The following is a 26957-nucleotide window of genomic DNA, read 5'->3' as shown; positions in this document are numbered from 1 at the left end:
TTTGGAGTAGTGCATTTAGTTTTGGAAAGATATATTGGAGGGGGCACAGCATAGATTCACCAGAATAATAAGTTTTAAAGGAATAAATTATGAGGATAGGTATTCTTTTGAGTTTGGAAGTGAGGGGTGATTTAATGATAGAGGGGTGAATAGGGTAACTGGAGAATATATTGGGCTGGATTCTCCGGTCCCCATTGTGCGCATCTTAGATGCGCGTCGTTCGCTATCAGCAGGATTCCTTCCCTATTCCCTCCGCTTGTCAATGGGATTCCCTCCGCTTGTCAATGGGATTTCCCATTGAATGGCTTCAAAACCTATGGGCAAATTCCAGTCAGTCTGGTTGGGAATTCAACAGTAATATGGCATATTCTTCTTTCCGGGATGAATTCAGGAAACAAGTGTACACTGGAAATATGAAACACTTTTACCTCAATGACACTGAATTGAGTTTTTCAAGGCTGATAATTGTGGACGCGATTTAAACGGAAAACAATTTATATCTGGTTTTGGGGACGTTTCGAATCAGAGAATTTACAGCCCCCCATCCATTGACTCTGTATACACGTCCCACTGCCTTGGGAAAGCGGCCAGCATAATCAAAGACCCCTCCCACCCAGGTCATTCTGTCTTCCAACTTCGTCCATCGGGCAGGAGATACAAAAATCTGAAAATTCGCACTAACATGTTCAAAACAGCTTCTTCCCTGCTGTTACCAAACTCCTGAATAACCCTGTTATGGACTGAACAGATCTCTTCATACATCTTCTCTACTGAGTAGTATTACACTGTGTATGCTCACCCGATGCTTGCGCCTATGTATTTACATTGCGTGTTTATGCATTTCTTATGTTTTTCATGTTTGGAACCATCTGTTTGGACAGAAAGCAGAACAATACTTTTCACTGTACCTCGATACACATCACAACAAATCAAATTAAAATTCAATTCAATTTAGCAATAGGAAGGAGTTCCACTCCCTGCATGTGCCGTTGGTATATGACCACCAGGTGCACATCATTCATGTCTGCGCCAGATATCCAAGCAGTGTGCACGGCGCATACATCCTGGTGCACATGTGGCACTCCCTTGGGTGAGGGGTTGGCTCTTGGGCGACAAGGGTTACCTGCTGATGGCTAATGATACCTGTTTGGAAGCCCCAGGCCAACGCAGAAGCCCATTATAACAACGCCCATGCAGCAATCAGGAATGTCATTGAGCGGTGCATCGGCATCCTGAAGATGTGTTTCCGATGCCTGTACCACTCCGGTGCGGCTCTGCAATATAGCAGCAGGAGGACCTCGAACATCATGCTGACCTGCTGTGTCCTGCACAACATCACGCAGCAGAGGGGGGGAACATGCTGCAGGAGGAGAAGGAAAAATGTCCGTTCTCATCTAACAAGCAGGATGAGGATGGTGTCCAGGAAGAACCGGGCGTGGAGCCCGGGCTGGCAGGACAGGCCCCCTCAATGTGTGCTCCAGGGCTGCCACACAAGGGATAACCTCATCAACACCCGATTTGCCGAATAAAAGGCCTAACCACCTGCAGCTCTGTCGCCCTGTCAAATTGTACCACTTCCCTATCTTCCCTCTCCCACAGTCCTTCACTCCACTTTCCTGGTCCCACCTCTCTTCATTGCACCTTTTCCTCTACAACTGCCCTTCACTCCACCTTCCCTCTCCCACTGCCCTTCACTCCACCTTCCCTCTCCCACTGCCCTTCACTCCACCTTCCCTCTCCCACTGCCCTTCACTCCACCTTCCCTCTCCCATAGCCTTTAACTACACCTTCCCTCTCCCATAGCCTTTCACTCCACCTTCCCTCGCCCATAGCCTTTAACTACACCTTCCCTCTCCCACTGCCCTTCACTCCACCTTCCCTCTCCCACTGCCCTTCACTCCACCTTCCCTCTCCCACTGCCCTTCACTCCACCTTCCCTCTCCCATAGCCTTTAACTACACCTTCCCTCTCCCATAGCCTTTCACTCCACCTTCCCTGCCCCACTGCCCTTCACTCCATTCCACCACCCCAGCTCTTCTCCCTCCTCCGAGGGTCCTACCAGCACCACCACAGGGTGTTGGGCCTGGGTTGGCAGTGTCCATGGGACGGAGGGTGATGACGATTTGTTGTGATATGAGCTCTGGTGCTCCTCACCATTTGACAAAGTCTAACTCCTACTTTTAGGATCACATTCCACTGTCCGCTCAGGTGATCCCTGCATGTCTGCTGGCCAATCCATCTCATGGGCCCGAATATCCTGAGGGCATGTGGGGGCGGGGTGGAAACTAGAGATGGTGAGCGGCGACAGGTCACTCACTGGGTAAGCTGTCATACAAGTTGGCCTCACACTTCTGGCCTCATTCCCTGTCCCCATTTCCTGCCCCCTCTCCTTTTTAGTCACTGGGTCCCAGTCCTCTGGTAAGGCTGGCAGCACTGACCGTCTCTGCCAACTCCTCCCAGGCCTTGTTGACAATGGTGGGCTTTAGTCTTCTGCCCACCCTGTGGAAGAGGTGCCCCTCCTATCCTCCACCACGTCAAGCTTGGGGGCAGATCTGGGCACAGCAGGTGAATCGCGCAAGGCCCCAAATCAGACTCTGAAACCTTGCGTGAGTTACTTGACTCACTTTGCCTGGTGCGGTCTGAATATCTAACCCAGATGCCAGACTTATCTGGTGCCTGGGGCTTACCGGCTGTGCCAGTGAGACCTCACGAGGGCGCTGTTTAGTACTGGTCCACGCCACACAGTTGTGACAACACCTGGGTGGTCTTCAGCTCGCCAGCAGGAAATCCTTCCAAGTGCAGCCTCAGAGGAGAAACTCCTTGAGGCCAAAACAAAACGGCATAATGCCGTTGGATAGCGGGAGGTTTCGCGATGCTGAACGCATCGTTCATCGGGTTTTAATTTGAGTTCGCTGAATCGCGCCATTAGTAGAATAGAATTTCATAGTTAGTCTCCCAAATGGAGACTACTATTTCAGATTTCTAGCATCTGCAGTATTTTGCTTTTGTAATTACCTTGTGCATTGTGTGAGGTTATTGCTATTTTACACGCAGTTCTTAAACACATCGAAGTCTAAAACCCTTAATATAATGCTGTATGAAGAAATACAAAGGGGAATAAACTACAAGCAAAGGGAAATATATGCTACCTGTAGTCCTGGCATTCCTCGCGCTCCTGTTCTACCACTGTCACCCTTTTGAAAAGAAATAGAAATCAGTATTACTAAGAGGATCTCCATGTAATGTCAATAAATTAAGGTCATTTGGGCAATATAAAATTCTTACTTCAATATCTAATAGTCCTAACTTGGACAAGAGCATCAAGATGATATTTTCTACTAATTTATTGTCAGTAAGTAAATATTCAAATGGGTAAATATTTGAAATAAAATTGCTCAGTTATCAATTGATTCCATTATAATCTAGTGTACAGTAATTATTCAAAGGAAATTACTGGATAAAGATAGTACTCTAATTGTCATGTCTTTGCTTTCCAAAAGAAATATAAGAGATATTTAAACTGGAAAAAGGGAGATAATTGATAAACAATTCATACTTCAGTGAGGGTAAAATCCCCAGTTTACATTGATTGCATTCTTGCATATTAAAATAAGTTATGTGAAAGTAGCAAAGGCACATTGAATAAATATGAAGAAAATACAAAAGGGAACAGGATGATAGCTAATTTGATTCCTGTGTTTAGAAAGGGAGGTAATGCATGGAATTACTGACCAGACTATAGAACTGAAGCTTAGTGTCAACAATTGCCACTGGTGCCAATAATGGCAATGTGTTTGGTGTTCGCCATTATTGAATATCAGAGCAGTTAAGTCATTTCCAGAATGTGTATTGCAGCACATAAATCTGGAAGTTGCGGAGAGCTATCCGGTGACATTACTCCTGAGGGTTCTCCACTTGTATTGACGGTCTGCATCTTTAAACCTCAAGTACGGAACCAGTGTGAATTAAGGCTAACTGACCACTAATTATTAAGGAGCCTTCTATAAAACAAATCATATTAAATCCAATTTCATCTTTTCTCTGAAGCAGCCTTGTTTAGCGAGTTTAGAGGGGCAATAAAATGGAACACCAGTAAAACGAGGGAATAAGAATACTGGTCCAAACTTTTTTATATCTGGGACGCCATAACCAAAACTGCCTGTCATTTTTGCCCACAACACAGCAATGTTAGACCTCACTGAAGTCGATGCCAAAGAGAATCTTACTTCTGGAAGTTCTTTGCAAAGAACTCCCAGAAGAAAAAATCAGATGAAACCGGTTGAAAACTGCGACTGAACCGGCATATAACTGGAATAACCTGTATGCATGTGGAGCAACCAGAACGACAGGAAGTCCAACAGGAAATCAGTTGGCATCCGTTCTTGCCAGCTAACATTGGCTGTTGCCGGTTGTGATTTGCAGACAGCAGTAAACAGTATTCAAAGGACCTCAATTGGAATGCATCTCTCCTGGTAACGGGTTTAAAGTGGCAGTTTAAATAATAATCAAGTGTGAATGGCTTATGGAGGAGAAACAGTTTATCGATGATTGGGAAAGTCCATATGGTATACATATGTTAATGTATAATGAAGGACGTTGATGGGGGAAGGCAGCCGAATACAGAGAAGGCATAATCAAAGAATAACAACGGTATAATTACCCAGAACCTGAGAAGCAAGGAAGGCAGTTACCATGTAGTAGTCTCAGAAAGCAGACAGGCCAGTTTCTTGCCACCAACCTAGAAGTCCATGTTTGCAGCAAAAAAAGCTTCTAAGCCTTAGAGCAGTGCAGAAAACCTTTGTAACAGCAGTTTTAAAATATCTTCATTGGACCAGGAAAAAAATGGTTCCCAGATTAGAGTATCCTCACTGTACTGTGTGGTAACTATAGCGGGTTATTTAATTTGGATGTTGTTTGGGGAACTGGGGAAGTCTTAGAGTTCAGGTATTGTAGATATATTTTGTAAAAAGGGGTATATTCTCTATAAAATGTGTGTTTAGTAATTCATACATCTTAATTGTGTGAGAGAAGAATAGTACTGTTTGTGTGTATTTGTCTTTTCTTTACTTTAATTAATAGACTTTAATAATTGTTATAGAATGATAGAATCCCTACAGTGCAGAAGAAAGCTATTTGGCCCATCGAGCCTGCACCAACCCTTTGAAAGACCCACCCTACCTAGGCCCAATTCCCCACCCTATTCCTGTAACCCCATCCTAAGGGACAATTTAGCACGGCCAATCCACCTAATCTACACATCTTTGGACCGTGTGAAGAAACAGGAGCACCTGGAGGGAACCCATGCAGACACGGGAAGAATGTGCAAACTCCACACAGTCACCTGAGGTTGGAATCAAACCCGGGTCCCTGGTGTTGTGAGACAGCAGTGCAAACCACTGTGCCACCGCGCTGCTTTGATATAACTGTCTCACAGCTATACGACAACTGGGCTATTTATTCTCACTGGGGTTTCACTTGTCTTCTCACACCGAAACAAAAAAACTATACACCCCCACAAACCAGTGTTCCAAGTTAGGATACCCTCACAGATAATAACAACAGCGTGCTTCATGACATCGGGGACAACTGATTTAACTGGAAGTTCAATGGTTGAAGCCTAGATGCTGTTAATCTCTGTATGGTCCCCTGCATTCTATGTGTCACAAATATCAGACTAGTGTTCCCTATTCCTGTGCATGGGAAATTGCAATCGGACTACTGCAGACAGCCTATAGTTGTAGAGGGACAAGTACAAAAGGTCAGGGCTATTATGTTTTAAGATAGGACAAGCTGTATTTCTCCCTCCACCACCTCCTCCCTCATCACTCCCTCTTTGCCCTCCCCGTCCCTCTTCTCTCCAGTTTGTTTTAAATCTCAGTATTTTCTCTTATATTGAAAGCGGATACCTAGAAATGTGACAGTACGTAGGTGCACACTTTGATTCAATGTCAGTGGGGGTAACATCGCAGTGCATCTGACAGCAAAATTCAACCGAAATGAATCTTTTTATTCAAAGGTGGAACAGAAAAACATCTAGAAACTAAAAATATAATACCAATGATGCACTATCAATTACGACGAGACGAGAGTAGAGAGTAATCGAGGCTTTATTAAGCAGAGATGTGTGGCCTCCTGCAGCTGCTACCAGAATGGAAGCAGCTCGGATGTGCACACACATTTATACTCCGCCTACTGGGCGGAGCCAGCAGGCAGGGATTTACCCCGTACCTATAGGAGCCTTACCGTACCTCTAATAATCATTGTTACAACTACTATATAATCAATGGTGACTACCACATTCACCCCCTGTTAAAAAAAGAGTCTAGCGGGGCTGGTGGAAAAATTTACAGTTTGGTGAAAAATTTACAGTCCAGGCCACAGTTACAAATTCAGCCGGTCGGGTGCCTGGATCCTCCGCTGTGAGCGCCTCGGTCCCCGTGGTGATGCGGGCGCCGACTTGTTCGCCTGTGACTCCGGGAGCGTGTTGTCCTCGGCTTCATCCCCGGGTGGAACCAGTGGGAGGACGGATCGTCCTGGGGCGGGGGCTGCAGTGAGGTGCGCTGGGGGGAGGGTGGGTGGTGCCAAAGATGGCGGCACCCATGGGGCGCACATGGCGGGCGGCGTTGTAATCGGAGAGGGGGGTGTCGGGTGGTGGGCCGTGGGTGGGAATCCAGCTGGTGCCAGGTCCTGGAGGGAGACTGTGTCCTGGCGCCCGTCGGGGTACGCTACGTAGGCATACTGCGGGTTCACGTGCAGAAGTTGTACCCTTTCGACCAACGGGTCCGCCTTGTGGATCCGCACGTGTTTGCGGAGGAGGACGGGTCCAGGAGCTGCCAGCCACTTTGGGAGCGAAACCCTGGAGGTGGACTTCCTGGGGAAGGCAAGGAGCCGTTCATTGGGGGTTTAATTTGTTGCAGTGCAGAGTAGTGATCGGATGGAGTGGAGCACGTCGGGGAGGACATCCTGCCAGCGGGAGACCGGTAGATTTTTAGACGGCAGGGCCAGCAGGACGGCCTTCCAGACCGTCCCATTCCACCTGCCAGTTTCCCTGGCGGTTGTAGCTGGTCGTCCTGCTTGAGGCAATGCCCTTGCTGAGCAGGAACTGACGCAGCTCATCGCTCATAAAGGAGGATTCCCGGTCGCTGTGGACGTAAGCGGGGAAACTGAACAGGGCGAAGATGCTGTTGAGTGCTTTAATGACCATGGCAAACGTCATATCGGGGCATGGGATGGCGAAGGGGAATCGGGAGTACTCATCAACCACGTTCAGGAAGCACGTGTTTCAGTCGGTGGAGGGGAGGGGCCCTTTGAAGTCCATGCTGAGGCGTTCAAAGGAGTGGGAGGCCTTCACCAGGTGCACCTGGTCTGGCTGGTAGAAGTGCGGTTTGCACTCCGCGCAGACCTGGCAGTCTTTGGCGGCAGCCCTGACCTCCGCAATGGAGTAGGGCAGGTTGCGGGCCTTTATGAAGTGAAAGAACCGGGTGCCCCCTGGGTGACAGATGCCATCGTGTAGGGTCCGGAGTTGGTCCACTTGTGCGCTGGCACATGTACCTCGGGATAGGGCATCAGGGGGCTCGTTGAACTTCCCGGGGCGATACAAAATCTCGTAATTGTAAGTGGAGAGCACAGTCCTCCACCTTAAGCTTTTATCATTTTTGATCTTGCCCCGCTGCGTATTGATAAACATGAAGGCTACCGACCGTTGGTCAGTGAGGAGAGTGAATTTCCTGCCGGCCAGGTAATGCCTCCAATGCCGCACAGCTTACACGATGGCTTGGACCTCCTTTTTGACAGAGGAGTGCCGAATTTCAGAGGCATGGAGGATGTGGGAAAAGAATGCCATGGGTCTGCCTGCCTGGTTGTGGGTGGCGGCCAGAGCGACGTCCGATGCATCGCTCTTGACCTGAAAAGGGAGGGACTTGTCTACCGCGTGCATCGTGGCTTTGGTGATGTCCGCCTTGATGCGGTTGAAGGCCTGGCGGGTCTCAGCCGTCAGGGGGTAAACTGTGGAGTGGATGAGTGGGCGGGCCTTGTCCGCATAGTTAGGGACCCACTGGGCATGATAGGAGAAAAACCCCAGGCATCGTTTCAGGGCCTTGGGGCAGTGGGGGATGGGGAGTTCCATGAGGGGGCGCATGCGGTCGGGGTCGGGCCCTAGAACTCCATTTTCCACAACATAGCCAAGGATGGCTAAGCGGTTGGTACGTTATTGTACGTGAGATTAAGGAGTTTGGCAGTGTGGAGACATTTGAGAAGGTTAGCGTCGTGGTCCTGCTGGTCGTGGCCGCAGATGGTGACGTTATCTAGGTACGGCAAGGTGGCCTGCAGCCCATGCCGGTCAACCATTCGGTCCATGTCACGTTGGAAGACCGAGACCCCGTTAGTGACGCCGAAAGGAACCCTAAGGAAATGGTAAAGGCGACCGTCTGCTTTGAACGCGGTGTATTGGCGGTCCGCCTTGCGGATGGGGAGCTGGTGGTAGGCAGATTTCAGGTCCACTGTGGAAAAGACCCGGTATTGTGCAATCTGATTGACCATATCAGATATGCGTGGGAGCGGGTACGCGTCGAGCTGCTTGTATCGATTGATGGTCTGACTGTAGTCAATGACCATCCTGTATTTCTCCCCAGTCTTTACTACTACCACTTGGGCTCTCCAGGGGCTGTTGCTGGCCTCAATGATGCCTTCCCGCAGCAGCCGCTGGACCTCCGACCTGATGAAGGTCCTATCCTGGGCACTGTACCGTCTGCTCATGGTGACGACGGGTTTGCAATCCGGGGTGAGGTTTGCAAACAGGGAAGGTGGGTCGACCTTAAGGGCCATGAGGCCGCATATGGTGATGGGTGGTCGGGGTCCGCCGAATTTTAGAGTTAGGCTTTGGAGGTTGCACTGGAAGTCCAGGCCGAGTAACAGGGCAGCGCAGAGGTTGGGGAGGACGTAGAGGCGGACGATGCTGAACTCTACGCCTTGGACGGTGAGGGTGGCGATGCAGTACCCCCGGATTTCCACGGAATGGGATCTGGAGTCCCAGGAGATTTTCTGGGTAACGGGGTGTACCGCGAGGGAGCAGCGCCTTACTGTAGAGTGGTGGATGAAGCTTTCCGTGCTCCCGGAATGAAGAAGGCAGGAGATTTTGTGCTCATCGACTTTCACCGTCTTCGTCGCGGTTGCGAGGTTTTGAGTCCAGAACTGGTCGAGTGTGATGGAGGCAAGCTGCGGCTGGTGTTGGTAGGCCCCGTTTTGGTGGGCGGTGGTGGCATGCGATGAACGGCCAGATGAAGTCCCCGACGAGTAGGGGTCCTGAGGCGCCGTCCAAAATGGCGCCGAAGATGGCGGCGCCCACGGGGCGCACATGGCGGGCAGCATTAAAGATGGTGGCACCATGGGCCGCACGTGGTCTGCTGCGAGGAAGATGGCGGTGCCCATGGGCCACACGTGGTCTGCGGGGACAGAAATGGCGGCGCCCATGGGTCGCACATGGGGGGTGTAGGATCGCTGGGCCTATAGACTGCAGTGATCGACCGGGCCTGGCACACAGCAGCAAAATGTCCCTTCTTTCTGCAGGTCTTGCAGATTGCACTCCTCGCCAGGCAGCGCTGCTGGGGGTGTTTGATCTGCCCGCAGAAATAGCATTTGGGCCTCCCGGGGTTGGATGGCTGCCACGTGGCGCAGGCTTGGGGTGGGCTGGGGGTGGCAACTGGTGGGGCCCACGATATCCATGAGGGTGCCGTGCGGTCGGGGGCGTACGACTACGTTAAGGGAGGCTACCGTTAGCGAGTTCATGAGCTGCCTGGTCGCCGCGAGGTCGAGCGTACCACCTTCTAATAGGCGCTGGCGGATGTACGCCGACCCCATGCCCATAACAAAAGCGTCCTTGATTAAGAGTTCCGTATGTTTGACAGCCGAAACTGCCTGGCAATCACAGTTCCTCGCCAGGATGTGCAGGGCACGCCAGAAATCGTCTAATGACTCACCGGAGACTTGCTGCCTCGTGGACAGGAGGTGCCTGGCGTAGAGTTTGTTGATCGGCCGGTTATAATGTCCTTTCAGAAGCTCCATTGCTTCAGTGTAAGTGGGCGCATCCCGGATAAGAGGAAAAATATCGGAGCTCACCCGTGAGTACAGGATCTGGAGTTTCTGTGCGTCCGAGGGTTGTTCAGTCGATGATCTGAGGTAGCTTTTGAAGCAAGCTAGCCAGTGGTCGAAGGCCGACGTGGCATTGGCTGCTTGAGAGTGCAGCTGTAGGCAATCAGGCTTGATACGAAGTTCCATCGCTGTAATATCTCTGCTTAATAAATTGATGCACTATCAATTACGACGAGACGAACGAGAGTAGAGAGTAATCGAGGCTTTATTAAGCAGAGATATGTGGCCTTCTGCAGCTGCTACCAGAATGGAAGCAGCTCGGGTGTGCACACACATTTATATTCCACCTACTGGGTGGAGCCAGCAGGCAGGGATTTACCCCTGTACCTATAGTACAGGAGCATTACCGTATTACCTCTAATAATCATCGTTACAACTATTATCCAATCAGTGATGACTACCACAATCTATTCAGCACAAATTTCATACTTGACGTATTTTATTGAATGCTTGTCTAGAAACCAAGAAATAATAAACAAGAAACAAAATAAATTACAAAAGGGAAAGTTATACTTGGCCCATCTTACTGGATGCTTTGAAGGAGAAACAGAGAGAATAGACAAGGGTGGGCAGCACGGTGGTGCAGTGGTTAGCATTGCCGCCTCACAGCGCCGAGGTCCCAGGTTTGATCCTGGCTCTGGGTCACTGTCCGTGTGGAGTTTGCACATTCTCCCCGTGTTTGCGTGGGTTTTGTCCCCACAACCCAAAGATGTGCAGGGTAGGTGAATTGGCCATGCTAAATTGCCCCTTAATTGGAAAAAATGAATTGGGTACGCTAAATTTTTTTTTTTTTGAAAAGAATAGACGAGGGTACTACAGTAGATATGATATGGCCCAGAATTTCCATGGAGTGGCAATCACCATCTGTTTGCCACTTCGCAGCTTTTTGCTTAACCCAGGTCCGGAGCTGCACATTTCTTCCCCAATTGTCTGACCTGAGCCTGGTGAGAAATGTGCAGCACAGCAGCTCTAAGGTCCTATCAGTGTAGGGCAGCAATGGCAGAGGAAGGGAAGCTATGCCCCTTTTTTATAGCATTAGCTTGTCCAGCCTGCTGCAAATGGGCCCTGTCAGGTTAACAAGCTGTTCACATAAAAGGGTCTTTGGTTTCATGTGCTACTAGATGTGAAAGAGAAGGGATGAGAAGGTAGTATGTGATTAGTCAACATTGTTTTATGTTTTATAGTGGGACGCACTTATTAAATTAAAATATAACATATTGACTAACTCTATGGATGACTGTTTTACTTGGCTTGCTTACTTCCTTGTCTCTAAAATTTTGACAAATGTAAACACATAAATGTGCATTTAACTTACATTATAAATAATGGGAACACATTTTACTGTTTAGTGTGTAGAGTATTATGTGATGAAAATTCATATTAGAAATTCAGATGCACAGGCCAGGTTGCCCAATTCACGGCCCAGACGATCATCTGGCCATTCAATTTTTTACAAGTGACACATTTCTGCGAGGAATAAGAATTTACAATACATATTGTTACGGTCCCAGCTGATGTTACCACTAGCCAAGTCAGACCAGGGTGGAACCTGGCTTGATAGACCCTAAATTTTATTTTTTATTTAGATACGTGGATAGCTACTGAGCAAAGTTACAGGAGTCAGTTGATGAACTTTTAACAAAAGAATAAAACATTTATTAAATAAGAACAGATGATCTATATTACACTACTCCTTTGTCCTATTATACCTTGATGTGGAGATGCCAGCGTTGGACTGGGGTGAGCACAGTAAGAAATCTTACAAACCAGGTTAAAGTCCAACAGGTTTGGTTTGAATCACAATTGTTTTGAGTGATTCAAAACAAACCTGTTGGACTTTAACCTGGTGTAAGACTTCTTACTATTATACCTTTACAGAAAGCAAATGCAATGTTGTCATTTATCTCAAGAGGCTTGGAATATAAAAGCAGGGATGTACTTCTGAAGCTTTATAAAGCATTAGTTAGGCCCCATTTAGAATACTGTGAGCAATTTTGGGCCCCACACCTCAGGAAGGACATACTGGCATTGGAGCGGGTCCAGCGGAGATTCACACGGATGATCCCAGGAATGGTAGGCCTAACATACGATGAACATCTGAGGATCCTGGGATTATATTCATTGGAGTTTAGGAGGTTGAGGGGAGATCTAATAGAAACTTACAAGATAATGAATGGCTTAGATAGGACGTAGGGAAGTTGTTTCCATTAGCAGGGGAGACTAGGACCCGGGGGCACAGCCTTAGAATAAAAGGGAGTCACTTTAGAACAGAGATGAGGAGAAATTTCTTCAGCCAGAGAGTGGTGGGTCTGTGGAATTCATTGCCACAGAGGGCGGTGGAGGCCGGGACGTTGAGTGTCTTTAAGACAGAAGTTGATAAATTCTTGATTTCTCGAGGAATTAAGGGCTATGGAGAGAGAGCGGGTAAATGGAGTTGAAATCAGCCATGATTGAATGGTGGAGTGGACTCGATGGGCCGAATGGCTTTACTTCCGCTCCTATGTCTTATGGTCTTATATATACATAATTGTCAGGATAATACAAGTTACAAAATCTATTTTATACTCTAATGTTCACAGTAAATACACAGTCCATGTAGACCAATAGGTGAACTGTGGTCAGACTCCCAAAGTCTGAAACCAATTGACAGATGCCACCCAAAGAATTCTACATATTTTTCATCAATTCCCTCCACATACTTGTCCCATTGTTAGCCAACTGGTCTCACTGGAACTCCGTTTTTCACATGAGGATTCCCAATCTTCTTTCTCAAAGAACACACCTTGGAATCGTCTCCCAAATAATGCTTTCTGCCAGGTGTCTTCACCAAGGATCCCCCTCCAGGATTTCAACGTTGCTTTCTGGCATTCCGCTGACCTGGAATGCCATATGCATTCAAGCTTCACCTTCCACGCAATCTTTTAGATAACCAGGCGTGTCAACAGAGCATAGTAAGGAGTCGCTAACTTTGATTCTTTGGTTTCTTGATCTTACTCTAGATCTGCACCTTGCAGCCCTGTCTTTTAACCAGAACCTCTCTCTCTGCTCCTTGCTCTTGACTTCATTGAACCGGACCTTTTCTCCCAGATTCCCATTCTTTCCTTTGACTTTTTGGTCTTCCTGGAACTTTCTTCTGTCCCATTCCCTGGTTTCTAGTACTTCTCTGGTCATTATTTGGGACTTGCTCACTGTCGCCTCTCTTCATCCCTGTTCCAGCAGTTTCTGTGGATAGCTCTTTGTTTCTGTGTTATCTTGTTCCAACTGACTCAAATTGCTTTTGCTTTTCTGTGTGGGCCCTTGGTTACTCAGCAATAACCCTGTTTTTTATACCCGATGTATGCTTTAAAGACATAAAACTCTCATTAAAAGGCAGGCATCTAAACAAATCCACAGACTTACAGGCACCCTTTAAAGATGAAACTAAAACTTAAAGCTATAAGCTATGCCCATCACACAAATGCATCTGACTTAAAACTAATCTATTTCATCACAATATATAATTTAGGTCAGGTGTGTAATGGTATGCATTATCTTAATTCCTCCATTTTCTTTGCAAAGTTAAAAGTTTACCGAGTAAAACTGCCATGGAAAGTAGTTTTAGATGTTTTATCACCTTGTCAAAAATGGGAATGCTACAAAAATGAAATAAATTCACAGGTGAAACAGCAAATACAGATCCATTTATTATTTAGTCTGAAATGCAGCAATTTCATTCCAACACATCCACAAAGTATGAATGCAGTCATGTATGTGTCCCTGTGAATGCTTGCTTTGCAATACCGATTCTAACTGTCTGAGTTTAGACAGCTGCAGTACAAGCTGCATGTGGATTACCTCCAAACATCAATAATGTGTTCTGTCTGGAAATAAAATCTTAAAATATCTGTTCTGACAACATCACAGTATTTTGAGAATGTACTGCTGTGAGCAATTATATTTACTCCGTTGTTCAAACTGAAAGCTACTGAATAATGACTTCAAAAGTAATTCCCTGCACTCAAGGGATATCTTTTGCTTTTTTTTCCAAATAAAGGATTAGTTAGCTACATTTTCTGGAAACAACAAACTCAAAATGATTAATCACAATGCAACATTCATACTCTTGAAGTGTTTGCATTATGGAGTTTGTAAATTCATAATGGTACAGCAGAGGTTGGGAAGCCAGGAATAAAATTAATCTTGGTTACGAGTGATTCTGTAATGAGAATGGCAAGAAGTAGAGTTTTCTCTTGTACTGGGTGAGGATAGAGGGGAGGGAATTGATCATAGTGTTGGCGGGTTGGTTGAGGTGTGAGTGGAGGGTTGAAATACCTCTGGTATGGGTTCCAGAGAGAAGCACTAATAAAGTGCAGTACTTAACCTTTGCAGTGAAACATTACGGCACTGGTGCTGGCTTGATGACCTCGGAACTGCGTTTCCACACATGATAGGCAGAATGATTGGCAAGCTGCCTGGCATTTCAGGGGAACAAGAGCTTCTGAGAAAGAAAGGGCTTGCCTGTGACTCATTACAGAGAAGATTCTTTCCTAACCTTGGAAACTGCAAGATAAAATGCTCCTGGAAGTGGATTGGTTTCCAAACAGGTTTGGCAATTAAGTGGAAATCCCATTGCTGAGATTGTTACTTGGCCTGGGTGCTAAAACATCTCAAATCTGTTTCAGACTACAGCAGGTGAAATTTGCAACTGGAAAAATACAATACGTTAAGTGGGTGTACAGTTGCACTGTTAGTCTGCTGGTGTCAATTCCGCCATGCCTTTGGGAACAAGCTGTAACTGAAACTGTAATGAAGTCGTTGATAATTCAGGCATATTTAGCAACAATGAAGTGTTAAGTCAGACTTTGCTCTAGTTAGAAGGTCTCCGGTTCAAGACCCAGTCCAAAGAATTGAGCATATAATCTCGGCTGAAAGCTCTTGATCTTTTGTAACAATATCACCTGAAATTCAAGAATGGCTTGTGTCTGATGGAGCATGTGTGACATGATATTGGAATTCCAGTGTGAAAGTGCAGATGTGATTTGTTAGGTGTGGAGTAACGAACATGCAGAAGTACACGGTGAACTTGGACTGAAGAACTAGTCTCAGACATGCTCAGCTACTTAACAAACAGAACAACATAAAATGGTTCATGTGACCAGTGAGTGAGAGAACATTTTTAAATCATTAAGGCACTAATACTTGCTCCATTGAGAAACTGACTTTAAAACAATCAGGATGGTAATTATCAAAGACAGGGCAGGAAGGTGGCACAGTGGTAAGCACTGCTGCCTCACAGCGGCAGGGACTTGGATTCAATTTCCACCTTGGGTGACTATCTGTGTGGAGTTTGCACTTTCTCCCCTTGTCTGCTTGGGTTTCCTCCGGGTGCTCTGATTTCTTCCTCTCACAGTCTAAAGATGTGCAGGTTAGGTGGATTGCCATGCTAAGTTGCACCGTAGTGTCCAAAGAGTTGCAAGTTAGGTTAAGTGTTATTGAGATAGGGTGAGAACGTGGACTTGGGAAAGTGCCAATGAATGATGTGATCTGTAAGTGGGCAATGCCAATCCAAATAGTGATCTCATAATGCAAGTAGCTTTAGTATGTTATCTACGGAATACAATCAAGAAATTAGGAAAATAAGCTTGCATCTTAGAAAGAACTAGGTTTGCCAGAAATCAGTTGTGATAACTCAATAGGGGTGGGGGTGCGAGGGCCAATGGCGTTGATAGAGATGTGAGCTGTAAAAAATGGTAGCCTGAACAATCTTAGAATCACCAGACATAGTATTGTGAAACCCAGGAGAAGGTCCCATGATTTCTTTCTCAGTTCCTTCAGAAAAAAACAGGGAGAGGATTCTCCGTTCCTGAGACAAAGGGCTGGATTCTCCGATTCTGAGGCTATGTCCGGCAATTGGGCCGGGGGTGCTCTGCGCGGGTGTTGGGGGGGGGTGGGGGGCGGGTGTCGGGGGTCACGTCGGGGACTCCAGTGATCGGTGAGGAGTTCCGGTGAGCGGAGTTATGTGCGGCCTCAGCCGCACGTTCCCCGGTGGGGGGCGGGTGTCGGGGGTCACGTCGGGGACTCCAGTGATCGGTGAGGAGTTCCGGTGAGCGGAGTTATGTGCGGCCTCAGCCGCACGTTCCCCTCTGAGGCCCCCTATCTAACCCGAGTGCCGTTCAATAGCGTTGTATTCTTGCCGCTGTGAGCACCGGAAACACGTGGCTAAACGCGCTCGCTATGGGTCTTTGTTTCCATTTATTTAAATCGTACCCATTATTTTTTTCTATCTTTCTTTCATTCTCCCCCCACCTACTTTAACTATTTTTGTTCAATGGACGTTATCAAATATTTTGATTATTCTAATTCTTGAAGATAGTAGGCTGGTCATACAATCTTCTAATCAAAATAGATGAAATGGCGCAGAGTTGAATATAAGCTGCTATCACCTGATAAGATATTTGTCTAGTTTAATGCTTTCAATTAGAATGTATTTCAGAGTAAAATTTAACCTGTACTTATTATCTTAGACAGCACAAAAATACAAATGCTGCACATGGTACTTTCTATATTACACCCATATTTTATTTTGAGGCACAGAACAGTTGACTGCATTCTTGGTCACTATTAGCACATTTAATACTTTATGTTCCACGTTTTTAACAATTGATATAATTAACATTGTGATAATAATAACACATGCAGTGGTGTGCATTACAGTGCAATTCAAATAAAAGTCTGAGTTTCCTTTGCACCCTGATTCTTTTGTTTGCAATTCATACTAGAGTTATGGAATGTGTTCAGTAATTTTATTTACATTTGTAATTAGAATATTGGAACTATTAAATGATTTTTCATTGTCATGAGGATAGTGCAATTTACCTGGTTTCCTTTGGCACCTGTATTTCCTAAGTCACCCTGAAAGAAAACAGATTAAACTTTTGTGAAAACTTCTCACTTGGTGCAAAAATTATGAACCATTTCAGCATTCAGTTTCATCTGTATCATATGGAATATAACTATAGTTTACCAGAGTAAAAAAAACTAATAGAAAGAATACCATGAAAAATAAACCTCAATATCATTGCAGAATCTTCAACATTTAAAAATTTTTTTTAGAGTACCCAAATTATTTTTCCAATTAAGGGGCAATTTAGCGTGGCCAATCCACCTAGCCGACACATCTTTGGGTTGTGGGGGCAAAACCAACACAAACACGGGGAGAATGTGCAAACTCCACACGGACAGTGACCCAGAGCCGGGATCGAACCTGGAACCTCGGCGCCGTGAGGCAGCAGGGCTAACCCACTGCGCCACCATGCTGCCCTTCAACATTTATTGATCTGAAATAATTGAAAAATGATCCAGAATGGTATTCTTTTGTAACAACAGTTTATTTTAAGATAAGTTCTACTATTCTCAGACACTAATGAGGCCCACAATTAAATTTTAATTCAGAATAGAGTAATTTGTTTTATAATAATTCCATTGTTATACGTTTATTCATTCTGAAAAAAAGCTTGTTTTGCTAAGTCATTGTATAATTTATTGAAACAATAATTACATAAGAATATTGGCACATTATTGACAACGAGTTGATCTAGTGCAGTTTTTCCTTTATTCCTTCATGGCATGTTGGCATCACTGACAAGGTCAGCATTTGTTGCCCATCCTTAACTGTCTTTGAACTATGTGCCATTTCAGAGGGCAGTTAAGAATCAACCACATTACTGTGGATCTGGAGTCACATATAGGCCAGACTAGGTACGGCGGCATTTTTCCCAGCATTTTCTCCTTTGGTTTCAGAACCCAGCATCCGCAGTAATTTGCTTTCATTAGTTAAGGTGGCAGTTTCCTTCTTTGCGCAGGGGCTATGCTAATCTTCTCTGTGTCATTCCAATTTAGTATATGTGCTGCTGAAGTGAGCACAGCTGTTTCCTTCCTTCAAGGACATTAGTGAACCAAATGGGATTTCCAAAAATCAAGAATTGGTCATCATCGCTGACGCCAGCTTTCAATTTCAGATTTTATTAATTGAATTTAAATTCCACCAGCTGCCTTGGTGGGATTTGAACCTTTGCCCCCAGAGCATTAGAATGTCCTCTGGAGCACGAGTCCAGCAACAATACCACTACATCAACAACTTTCATGGTTGAGCAAAGATACAAGAATGTCCAGTTGTAAATCTAGAATGATTGTTTTTAAGGTCTTTTTAACATAAGTATATAATTTGCTTGTCATAACTGACATTTTTTACAGTTGGCTAGCCTCGCTGTTAGCACACTCAACGGATGGTATCTTACCATATTTTTTCAAAGTGTCAGGCTCAGACTGAAAACCTGTGTGTCACTCTCCAGCAGCACATTCCAGTTTTCACTCCAGATCTTGGGCCTCTCTAAGTAAAAAAAAAAGTGGGTACGCCATCACTCTGGCGGGATAGGGCCTAATGGAGCCGGCTGCACAGAGATAAGTGGTGCCTCAATCAGAACTAAACAACAACCCCCGTCATCATGGAGGTATCGGACGGGTACCCCCTGCAACGCAATCACTGGGAGCTCTCCCTCCGCACCGTGAAATTATCACTGGCATTTTCGCCCCCCTCACTATCCACTCCCCCCCCCCCCCGTGCCTGAAAGTCCCCCTCGACCCTCTCCCCCATACCACATGTAACAGGAATCCTCCCCCATCCCCAATGTGGCTCCCCAGTGGGCCTGCCCTGGCACTGCCCCTTGGCACAGTTGGCACTGCCAGGTCAGTATTCTGCCAACCTGGCAGTGCCAATTTTTGCCAAGGGGCAGTGTCAGGGCACTGCCCGGTCTTGTCCATGTCCCTGTTCTTCCGGGGACAATACTTACCTTTGCACCCCTGGGGGGAAAATCATGGGCGAAATTCTCCGTTATCGGCGGAAACTCCGCCGATCGGCGCAAAAAACGGCGCAAATCCCACTTGCGTCACGTCATAAAAATGGGCCGATAGTCTGCGGCCCGAAATGGGCTAGCAGCGACGTAACGGGATCCGCGCTTGCGCAGTGGTTCACGCCGTGCAGCGTCATACGCGCTGCACGGCGTGACGGCTCATAAGGCCGCGCAGCTCCCCCCCACCCGACCGGAACAGCCGACCGCAACACCCGACTTGATGGCTGGCCGTCGCTCAGCCCCGAGGTTCGAGTCACGCGATGTGGAGGCGCTCCTGGATGCGGTGGAGCAGAGGAGGGACGCCCTGTATCCCGGGCACGGCCGCAGAGTTGCCCCACGCCACAGCCGGCGTCTGTGGAGGGAGGTGGCAGAGGCCGTCACCGCTGTGGCCCTAACACCACGGACAGGCACCCAGTGCCACAAGAAGGTGAACGACCTCGTCAGAGCAGGCAGGGTGAGCGTCCCCCATATCCCCCCCCCTCCCCCATATCCCCCCTCCCCCATATCCCCATATACCCCCCATATCCCCCCTCCCCCATATCCCCCCTCCCCCATATCCCCCCTCCCCCATATCCCCCATATCCCCCCTCCCCCATATCCCCCATATCCCCCCTCCCCCATATCCCCCCTCCCCCATATCCCCCCTCCCCCATATCCCCCATATTCCCCCCTCCCCCATATCCCCCCTCCCCCATATCCCCCATATCCCCCCTCCCCATATTCCCCATATCCCCCCTCCCCCATATCCCCCCTCCCACATATCCCCCCTCCCCCATATCCCCCATATCCCCCCTCCCCCATATCCCCCATATCCCCCCTCCCCCATATCCCCCCTCCACCATATCCCCCACATTCCCCCCTCCCCATATCCCCCATATCCCCCCTCCCCCATATCCCCCATATTCCCCCCTCCCCCATATCCCCCCTCCCCCATATCCCCCATACCCCCCCTCCCCCATATCCCCCATATTCCCTTCTCCCCCATATCCCCCCTCCCCCATATTCCCCATATCCCCCCTCCCCCATATACCCCCTCCCCATATCCCCCCTCCCCCATATTCCCCCCTCCCCCATATCCCCCATATTCCCCCCTCCCCCATATCCCCCCTCCCCCATATCCCCCATATCCCCCATATCCCCCCTCCCCCATATCCCCCATATCCCCCCTCCCCATATCCCCCCTCCCCCATATCCCCCTCCCCATATCCCCCATATTCCCCCCTCCCCCATATCCCCCTCCCCCATATCCCCCATATTCCCCCTCCCCCATATCCCCCATATCCCCCCTCCCCCATATCCCCCCTCCACCATATCCCCCACATTCCCCCCTCCCCCATATCCCCCATATCCCCCCTCCCCCATATCCCCCATATTCCCCCCTCCCCCATATCCCCCCTCCCCATATCCCCCATATCCCCCATACCCCCCTCCCCCATATCCCCCATATTCCCTTCTCCCCCATATCCCCCCTCCCCCATATTCCCCATATCCCCCCTCCCCCATATCCCCCCTCCCCCATATCCCCCCTCCCCCATATCCCCCCTCCCCCATATCCCCCATATTCCCCCCTCCCCCATATCCCCCATATTCCCCCCTCCCCCATATCCCCCCTCCCCCATATCCCCCCTCCCCCATATCCCCCATATCCCCCCTCCCCATATCCCCCCTCCCCCATATCCCCCTCCCCATATCCCCCATATTCCCCCCTCCCCCATATCCCCCTCCCCATATCCCCCATATTCCCCCCTCCCCCATATCCCCCATATCCCCCCTCCCCCATATCCCCCTCCACCATATCCCCCACATTCCCCCCTCCCCCATATCCCCCCTCCCCCATATCCCCCCTCCCCCATATCCCCCATATCCCCCCCTCCCCCATATCCCCCCTCCCCATATCTCCCCTCCACCATATCCCCCACATTCCCCCCTCCCCCATATCCCCCATATCCCCCCTCCCCCATATCCCCCATATCCCCCCTCCCCCATATCCCCCTCTCCCGTATCACCTGATCACTGCCTGATGTCTAACCATGCATGCTTCATTGTGTATCGCAGGACCAAACGTCCAGGCACCCATCCCCGCAGATGCAGACCGCCCGCAGGATGCCCCTCGGAGACCACGGGAGACGGAGAGACCCGCACCCTCCAGCGTGCGACGCCCGCAGGATGCCCCTCGGAGACCACGGGAGACGGAGAGACCCGAACCCTCCAGCATGCGACGCCCGCAGGATGCCCCTCGGAGACCACGGGAGACGGAGAGACCCGCACCCTCCAGCATGCGACGCCCGCAGGATGCCCCTTGGAGACCACGGGAGACGGAGAGACCCGAACCCTCCAGCATGCGACGCCCGCAGGATGCCCCTCGGAGACCACGGGAGACGGAGAGACCCGAACCCTCCAGCATGCGACGCCCGCAGGATGCCCCTCGGAGACCACGGGAGACGGAGAGACCTGGAGCAACAGGGAGACGACACCCCCGTCACGTGCGGGAGCGACCACCCAGCGATGAGGGGGGCAGCCACAGGCCCCCGTCACATCCGAGCCAGGACACCACTACCCAGGACACCACTATCCAGGACACCACTATCCAGGACACCACTATCCAGGACACCACTACCCAGGACACCACTATCCAGGACACCCCTACCCGGGACACCACTACCCGGGACACCACGACCCGGGACAGCACTACCCGGGGACAGCACTACCCGGGGACAGCACTACCCGGACAGCACTACCCGGGACAGCACTACCCGGGACAGCACTACCCGGGACAGCACTACCCAGGACACCCCCTACCCGGGAAGACGAAATACCGGACAGTGACTCAGAGTGGATGGGTGGAGACGAACCCCCACCCCAAAGTGCCATGGACTCAGAGTGGGACGAAGAGCACGACACAACGCCACTGCTGTCACCAACACCCTCCACCATCGCAGAAACACTCACCACGGTTGGGCACTTTAGTGATGAGGCGTCTGGTACACTCACTGGTGCGCACAACACAGCCGTCCCCGGTACAGCAGGTGGAGGTAGGAGCAACAGAGGGACCGGGCGGTCGGAGGGCAGCCCAGGCCAAGCGAACATCTGCCGCCCAGATGGATCCCGGGTTCCTGCAGTTACCACACCCACACATAGATCCGATGCAACCACCGACACGGAGACGAGCGAATAGGGTGACGGGTGGCTTGCGGCGGCTGCGGTCGCAGGTGGAGGAGTCCACCCGCGTCCAGGAGCTGGGAGTGGTCCCGGTCATGCGTGCCACCCAGGCTGACACCGCACGGGTGGCGTCCGCGGTGGAGGCAATGGGTGCGACATGGGGAACGGTTTGCGAGGCCTGGGGCCTTCCGTGCAGGCGGCGTCTGTGGCCCAGGAAATGGCTGCCCTCTCACAGGAGGGCCATGAGCCAGTGCCAGCGCCAGATGGCAGAGGCGCTCAACGCCATAGCCCAGTCTCTGCAGGCCATGGCCCAGTCTCAGCAGGCCATCGCTTAGGGCATCGGCGCCAGTGGCCATGTGCGAGCTGGCGTCGCACTGTCGCAGACAGGGTTCGACAACCCCCTGGGCTCCATGGCTGCAAACCTGCAGACCCCTGTCGATACCAGCCCGGGCCTCCAGGACTGGCAGCGCCAGATGTCGGGGGCGCGTCGGATGGCCAGTCCGTTCGCATCCCCCACCCATGTAGAGGCCTGGGGGCCATCGGGCACCCCGAGGGAGGAGGAGATGGTGTGGTCCGTCCCGGCTCCCTCTGTAGGGGAGGTCCCGGAACACTGCGACACCTCGGACTCCCCCCCTTCCGTCCCAGGTGCATCGGGTGGGCAACGGGCAGGACAGGCTGGCAGCTCGCCATCCCAGTCGCCCGGGCCGCAGCCTGGCCCATCTAGGCCAGGACGCCCCAGGAAACGGCCGCCAAAGGGATCCAGTGTCAGAGGGCAGGAATCACAGGAGTCCACCTCCAGTTCTGCTGTACCGTCTGGGGAACCCACGTAGACGTAGTCAAAGGGCCCGTAAGGCCAAACAATTAGACACTGAGTAAGTTGGCACGGGTGCAGGGCACAGATGAGTTTTAGGCGCTAGGGCACATGCATGAACTCCTTTGGTTATTAAAGTCAATGTTACACCTACCGAAGCTGCCTTTGTGCTCTGTCCAATGTGTGCGGGGGTGTCATGTACGTTGAGCGCAAGTGTGTGTGTGAGGGGTGGTCTTACCTCAGCCCCAGGTGAGTCTGCCCCCTTCCCCCTGGGCCGCCATCAACATCCCCCGGGCAGAGGACGGGACCGTGCGCTGCAGTGTCACAGCCGCATGCAGGGATGGTCCGGGTGGATGGTGGTACTGTGGCCATGGGTCAGACATAGTCCAACGATGTAGAGCCAGGAGCTCATCGGAGGCGGGTTGTCATCATTCTCCATGGCCTGCGATAGACACGCGTCCACCCGCAACTGGGTGAGCCCGGCCCGTTGTGCCGCCGGTGGATCGGCAATTGGGAGTGGGGGGGTGGTGTGCATGCGGGTGGGGTGTGTGGGGTTGGGGAGGGGGGTGAGGGTGCTGGGTGGGTGGATGGGTGGGGGATGTGGGTGGTCGGCTGTTGTCATGGTGTGCGGTCTGTGGCCATACTACCCGATTCCCACGCCCATCTAGTCAGTGAAGCGGGCGGCTATCAGCCTGTCCCGTGCCCGCTGGGCCAGCCGGTAACGGTGGACAGCCACCCGTCTGTGTCTACCCCGTCTGCCCTGACCATTGCCCCCATCCCCCTCAGCTGGGGAGGACTGGGCCTCTTCCTGCTGCTCCTCCACTCCGCCCTCCTCTGCCTGCGGCACATCGCCCCTCTGCTGGGCTATGTTGTGCAGGACGCAGCACACCACAATGATGCGGCCGACCCTATCTGACCGATACTGGAGGGCGCCCCCAGAGAGGTCCAGGCACCTGAAACGCATCTTCAGCACGCCAAAGCACCTCTCGATCACTCCCCTTGTCGCTACATGGGCATCATTGTAGCGGTTCTCCGCCTCATTGCGTGGCCTCCGTATAGGCGTCATCAGCCACGATCGCAATGGGTAGCCCCTGTCGCCCAGCAACCAGCCCCTCAGCCGGGGATGGCGTCCCTCGTACATGCCGGGGATGGATGACCGCGACAACACGAATGAGTCGTGTACACTGCCTGGGTGACGGGCGCAGACGTGCAGGATCATCATGCGGTGGTCGCAGACCACCTGTACGTTCATCGAATAGGTCCCCTTCCTATTAGTGAACACGGCCCTGTTATCTGCAGGTGGCCGCACGGCGACGTGCATCCCATCGATCGCGCCCTGGACCATGGGGAACCCGGCAATGGCAGAGAAGCCCACGGCCCGGGCATCTTGGCTGGCCCGGTCCACGGGGAAGCGGATGTAGCGGTGCGCCATGGCATAAAGGGCATCTGTCACTGCCCGGATGCACCGGTGCACCGATGTCTGCGATATGCCGGACAGGTCCCCACTCGGTGCCTGGAATGACCCCGTTGCATAAAAGTTCAGGGCCACCGTAACCTTGACGGACACGGGGAGAGGGTGTCCCCCGCCAGTGCCACGCGGTGACAGGTGTGCCAGCAGGTGGCAGATGTGTGCCACGGTTTCCCGGCTCATCCGGAGTCTCCTCCTGCATTCCCGGTCCGTGAGGTCCTGGTATGACTGCCGGGGCCGGTACACACGGGGCGCCCTCGGGTGCCTCCGTTGCCGTGGGGCCGCGACGTCCTCCTCCCCCTCCTCGTCCTGTCGGTCAGGTGTCCCTCCAGCCTGGGCGGCTGCCGCCTGCCCCTCTGCGGCAGCCTGCGCCGCCTCTCTGGCACGCTCCTCCTCCTCCTCCTCCTCCTCATCCAGGGCAACATAGACATGAGCGGCTGCCACCACGGTGGCCAACATCGCTGGATGATCTGAAAACATGACGACCTGGTGGGGGGGAGGGGAACGACGACATGTCATCATTGCCCATATCCCCTCCTCCCCCCAGCCAGGTGGCATGGACCGCATGGGTCCAACTGTTGGAGGCTGGCACCTGGCCAGGTGGACCAACTCATTTGCCCTCCCATCACCCACCCCGGCACGGACCCCCCCCCCCCCCCCAACCTCCACCCCGGCACGGACCCCCCTCCCCAACCCCCAACCTCCACCCCGGCACGGACCCCCTCCCCAACCCCCAACCTCCACCCCAGCACGGACCCCCTCCCCAACCTCCACCCCGGCACGGACCCCCTCCCCAACCCCCAACCTCCACCCCGGCACGGACCCCCTCCCCAACCTCCACCCCGGCACGGACCCCCTCCCCAACCCCCAACCTCCACCCCGGCACGGACCCCCTCCCCAACCTCCACCCCGGCATGGACCCCCTCCCCAACCCCCAACCTCCACCCCGGCACGGACCCCCTCCCCAACCCCCAACCTCCACCCCGGCACGGACCCCCTCCCGAACCCCCAACCTCCACCCCGGCACGGACCCCCTCCCCAACCCCCAACCTCCACCCCGGCACGGACCCCCTCCCCAACCCCCAACCTCCACCCCGGCACGGACCCCCTCCCCAACCCCCAACCTCCACCCCGGCACGGACCCCCTCCCCAACCTCCACCCCGGCACGGACCCCCTCCCCAACCTCCACCCCGGCACGGACCCCCTCCCGAACCCCCAACCTCCACCCCGGCACGGACCCCCTCCCCAACCCCCAACCTCCGCCCCGGCACGGACCCCCTCCCCAACCCCCAACCTCCACCCCAGCACGGACCCCCCCCCAACCTCCACCCCGGCACGGACGCCCTCCACAACCCCCAACCTCCACCCCGGCACGGACGCCCTCCACAACCCCCAACCTCCACCCCGGCACGGACCCCCTCCCGGCACTCCCCCGGAGCCCAGCCTACTCTAACCACCCCCCCCCCCGCCGCACACACACACAAGCCGAGACACACCTCTCCTCAGGCAATCAGTCTGCGGCCACACCATTTCCTGCCCAGAGCCAACCCCCCAGGCCGTCACTCACCTCCTCGCTGGTCGGCGTGAGCCTGGAGCACCGGGTCACGCCGATGAAAAGGAGGTTTGATTGACGTCGACGTGAACGGTCATCACGTCGACGGGACTTCGGCCCATCCGGAAGGGAGAATATCGGCAGGCCGAAAATCGGCTGCCTTGCGCAGACCCGTGACATTCTCCGCGGCAGCGGCGCCATTAACGCCCCGCCGACTTTTCTCCCTTCGGAGACTTCGGCGGGGGCGGGGGCGGGATTCACGGCGGCCAACGGCCATTCTCCGACCCGGCGGGGGGTCGGAGAATGACGCCCCAGATCTCGAAATAGTTGTTGCAAATCTCTCAACGACGTGATGTCACGTCGGCGAAGTTCGAAGGGGGATCATGCGGTGAGTCTGCTGGGTAACTACATTCAAATATATCCATGAAAATTAAAATGAGGTTCTCGCCCTTTGTGGGCATGAACCTCAAGACATCACCGGCGAGGGACGTGGAAAATCAGGAAATGCGATCTCTCTGGACAGAATCGCGTTTCCGGATTATCTCCGGATTTTCCGTCTGCGCGTCGATCCCGTGGACCGCTAACGCAAGCTCAAAATCCCCTCAACTTTGAATCCCAAGGTTGTAAGTTGAAGGTTGGGCATTCAGTCCACCCAGGGAAAGAACAGATAGTTTATGTTATCTGAATTGGGGATTCAAATACGTATCCAGGGAACATTTTTGGATATATTTATTTTAATTACTTTAAATTAATTGAATTTTGGGTTCCAAGTGGATCAAGAGCAAATACTGTAACTTATTTGTGGATGAGTCAAAAGAAGTGTTGTTTACATTTATTCACACTCTTGATTACCCACTGTGCAGACCAGTTGGGAACATATGGGATGGATTCTCCATTCCTGAGACTAAATGTTGACGCCGGGGTTTAAACTA

General features: G+C 51.5%; 1 protein-coding gene and 1 non-coding gene across 2 annotated transcripts in view; both read right to left on the bottom strand.

The window, feature by feature from the left end:
* col21a1 (collagen, type XXI, alpha 1) overlaps window positions 1–26957 on the bottom strand; it is a 485509-nt gene that overhangs the window by 63948 nt on the left and 394604 nt on the right. The window contains exons 25-26 of the mRNA XM_072498439.1: window positions 17002–17037; window positions 3150–3194 (exon numbers count right to left, since the gene is read on the bottom strand). Of these exons, the coding sequence (XP_072354540.1) occupies window positions 3150–3194; window positions 17002–17037 (81 nt within the window). The remainder of the gene's footprint in view (window positions 1–3149; window positions 3195–17001; window positions 17038–26957) is intronic.
* On the bottom strand, window positions 17940–18048 carry LOC140415726 (U6 spliceosomal RNA). Its single transcript, XR_011944636.1, has one exon. It is a non-coding gene; the product is annotated as a U6 spliceosomal RNA (small nuclear RNA).

Source organism: Scyliorhinus torazame, chromosome 4 (assembly GCF_047496885.1).
Source record: "Scyliorhinus torazame isolate Kashiwa2021f chromosome 4, sScyTor2.1, whole genome shotgun sequence".
In the NCBI taxonomy this organism is placed as follows: domain Eukaryota; kingdom Metazoa; phylum Chordata; class Chondrichthyes; order Carcharhiniformes; family Scyliorhinidae; genus Scyliorhinus; species Scyliorhinus torazame.
This window is presented reverse-complemented; position numbering and strand designations above follow the sequence as displayed.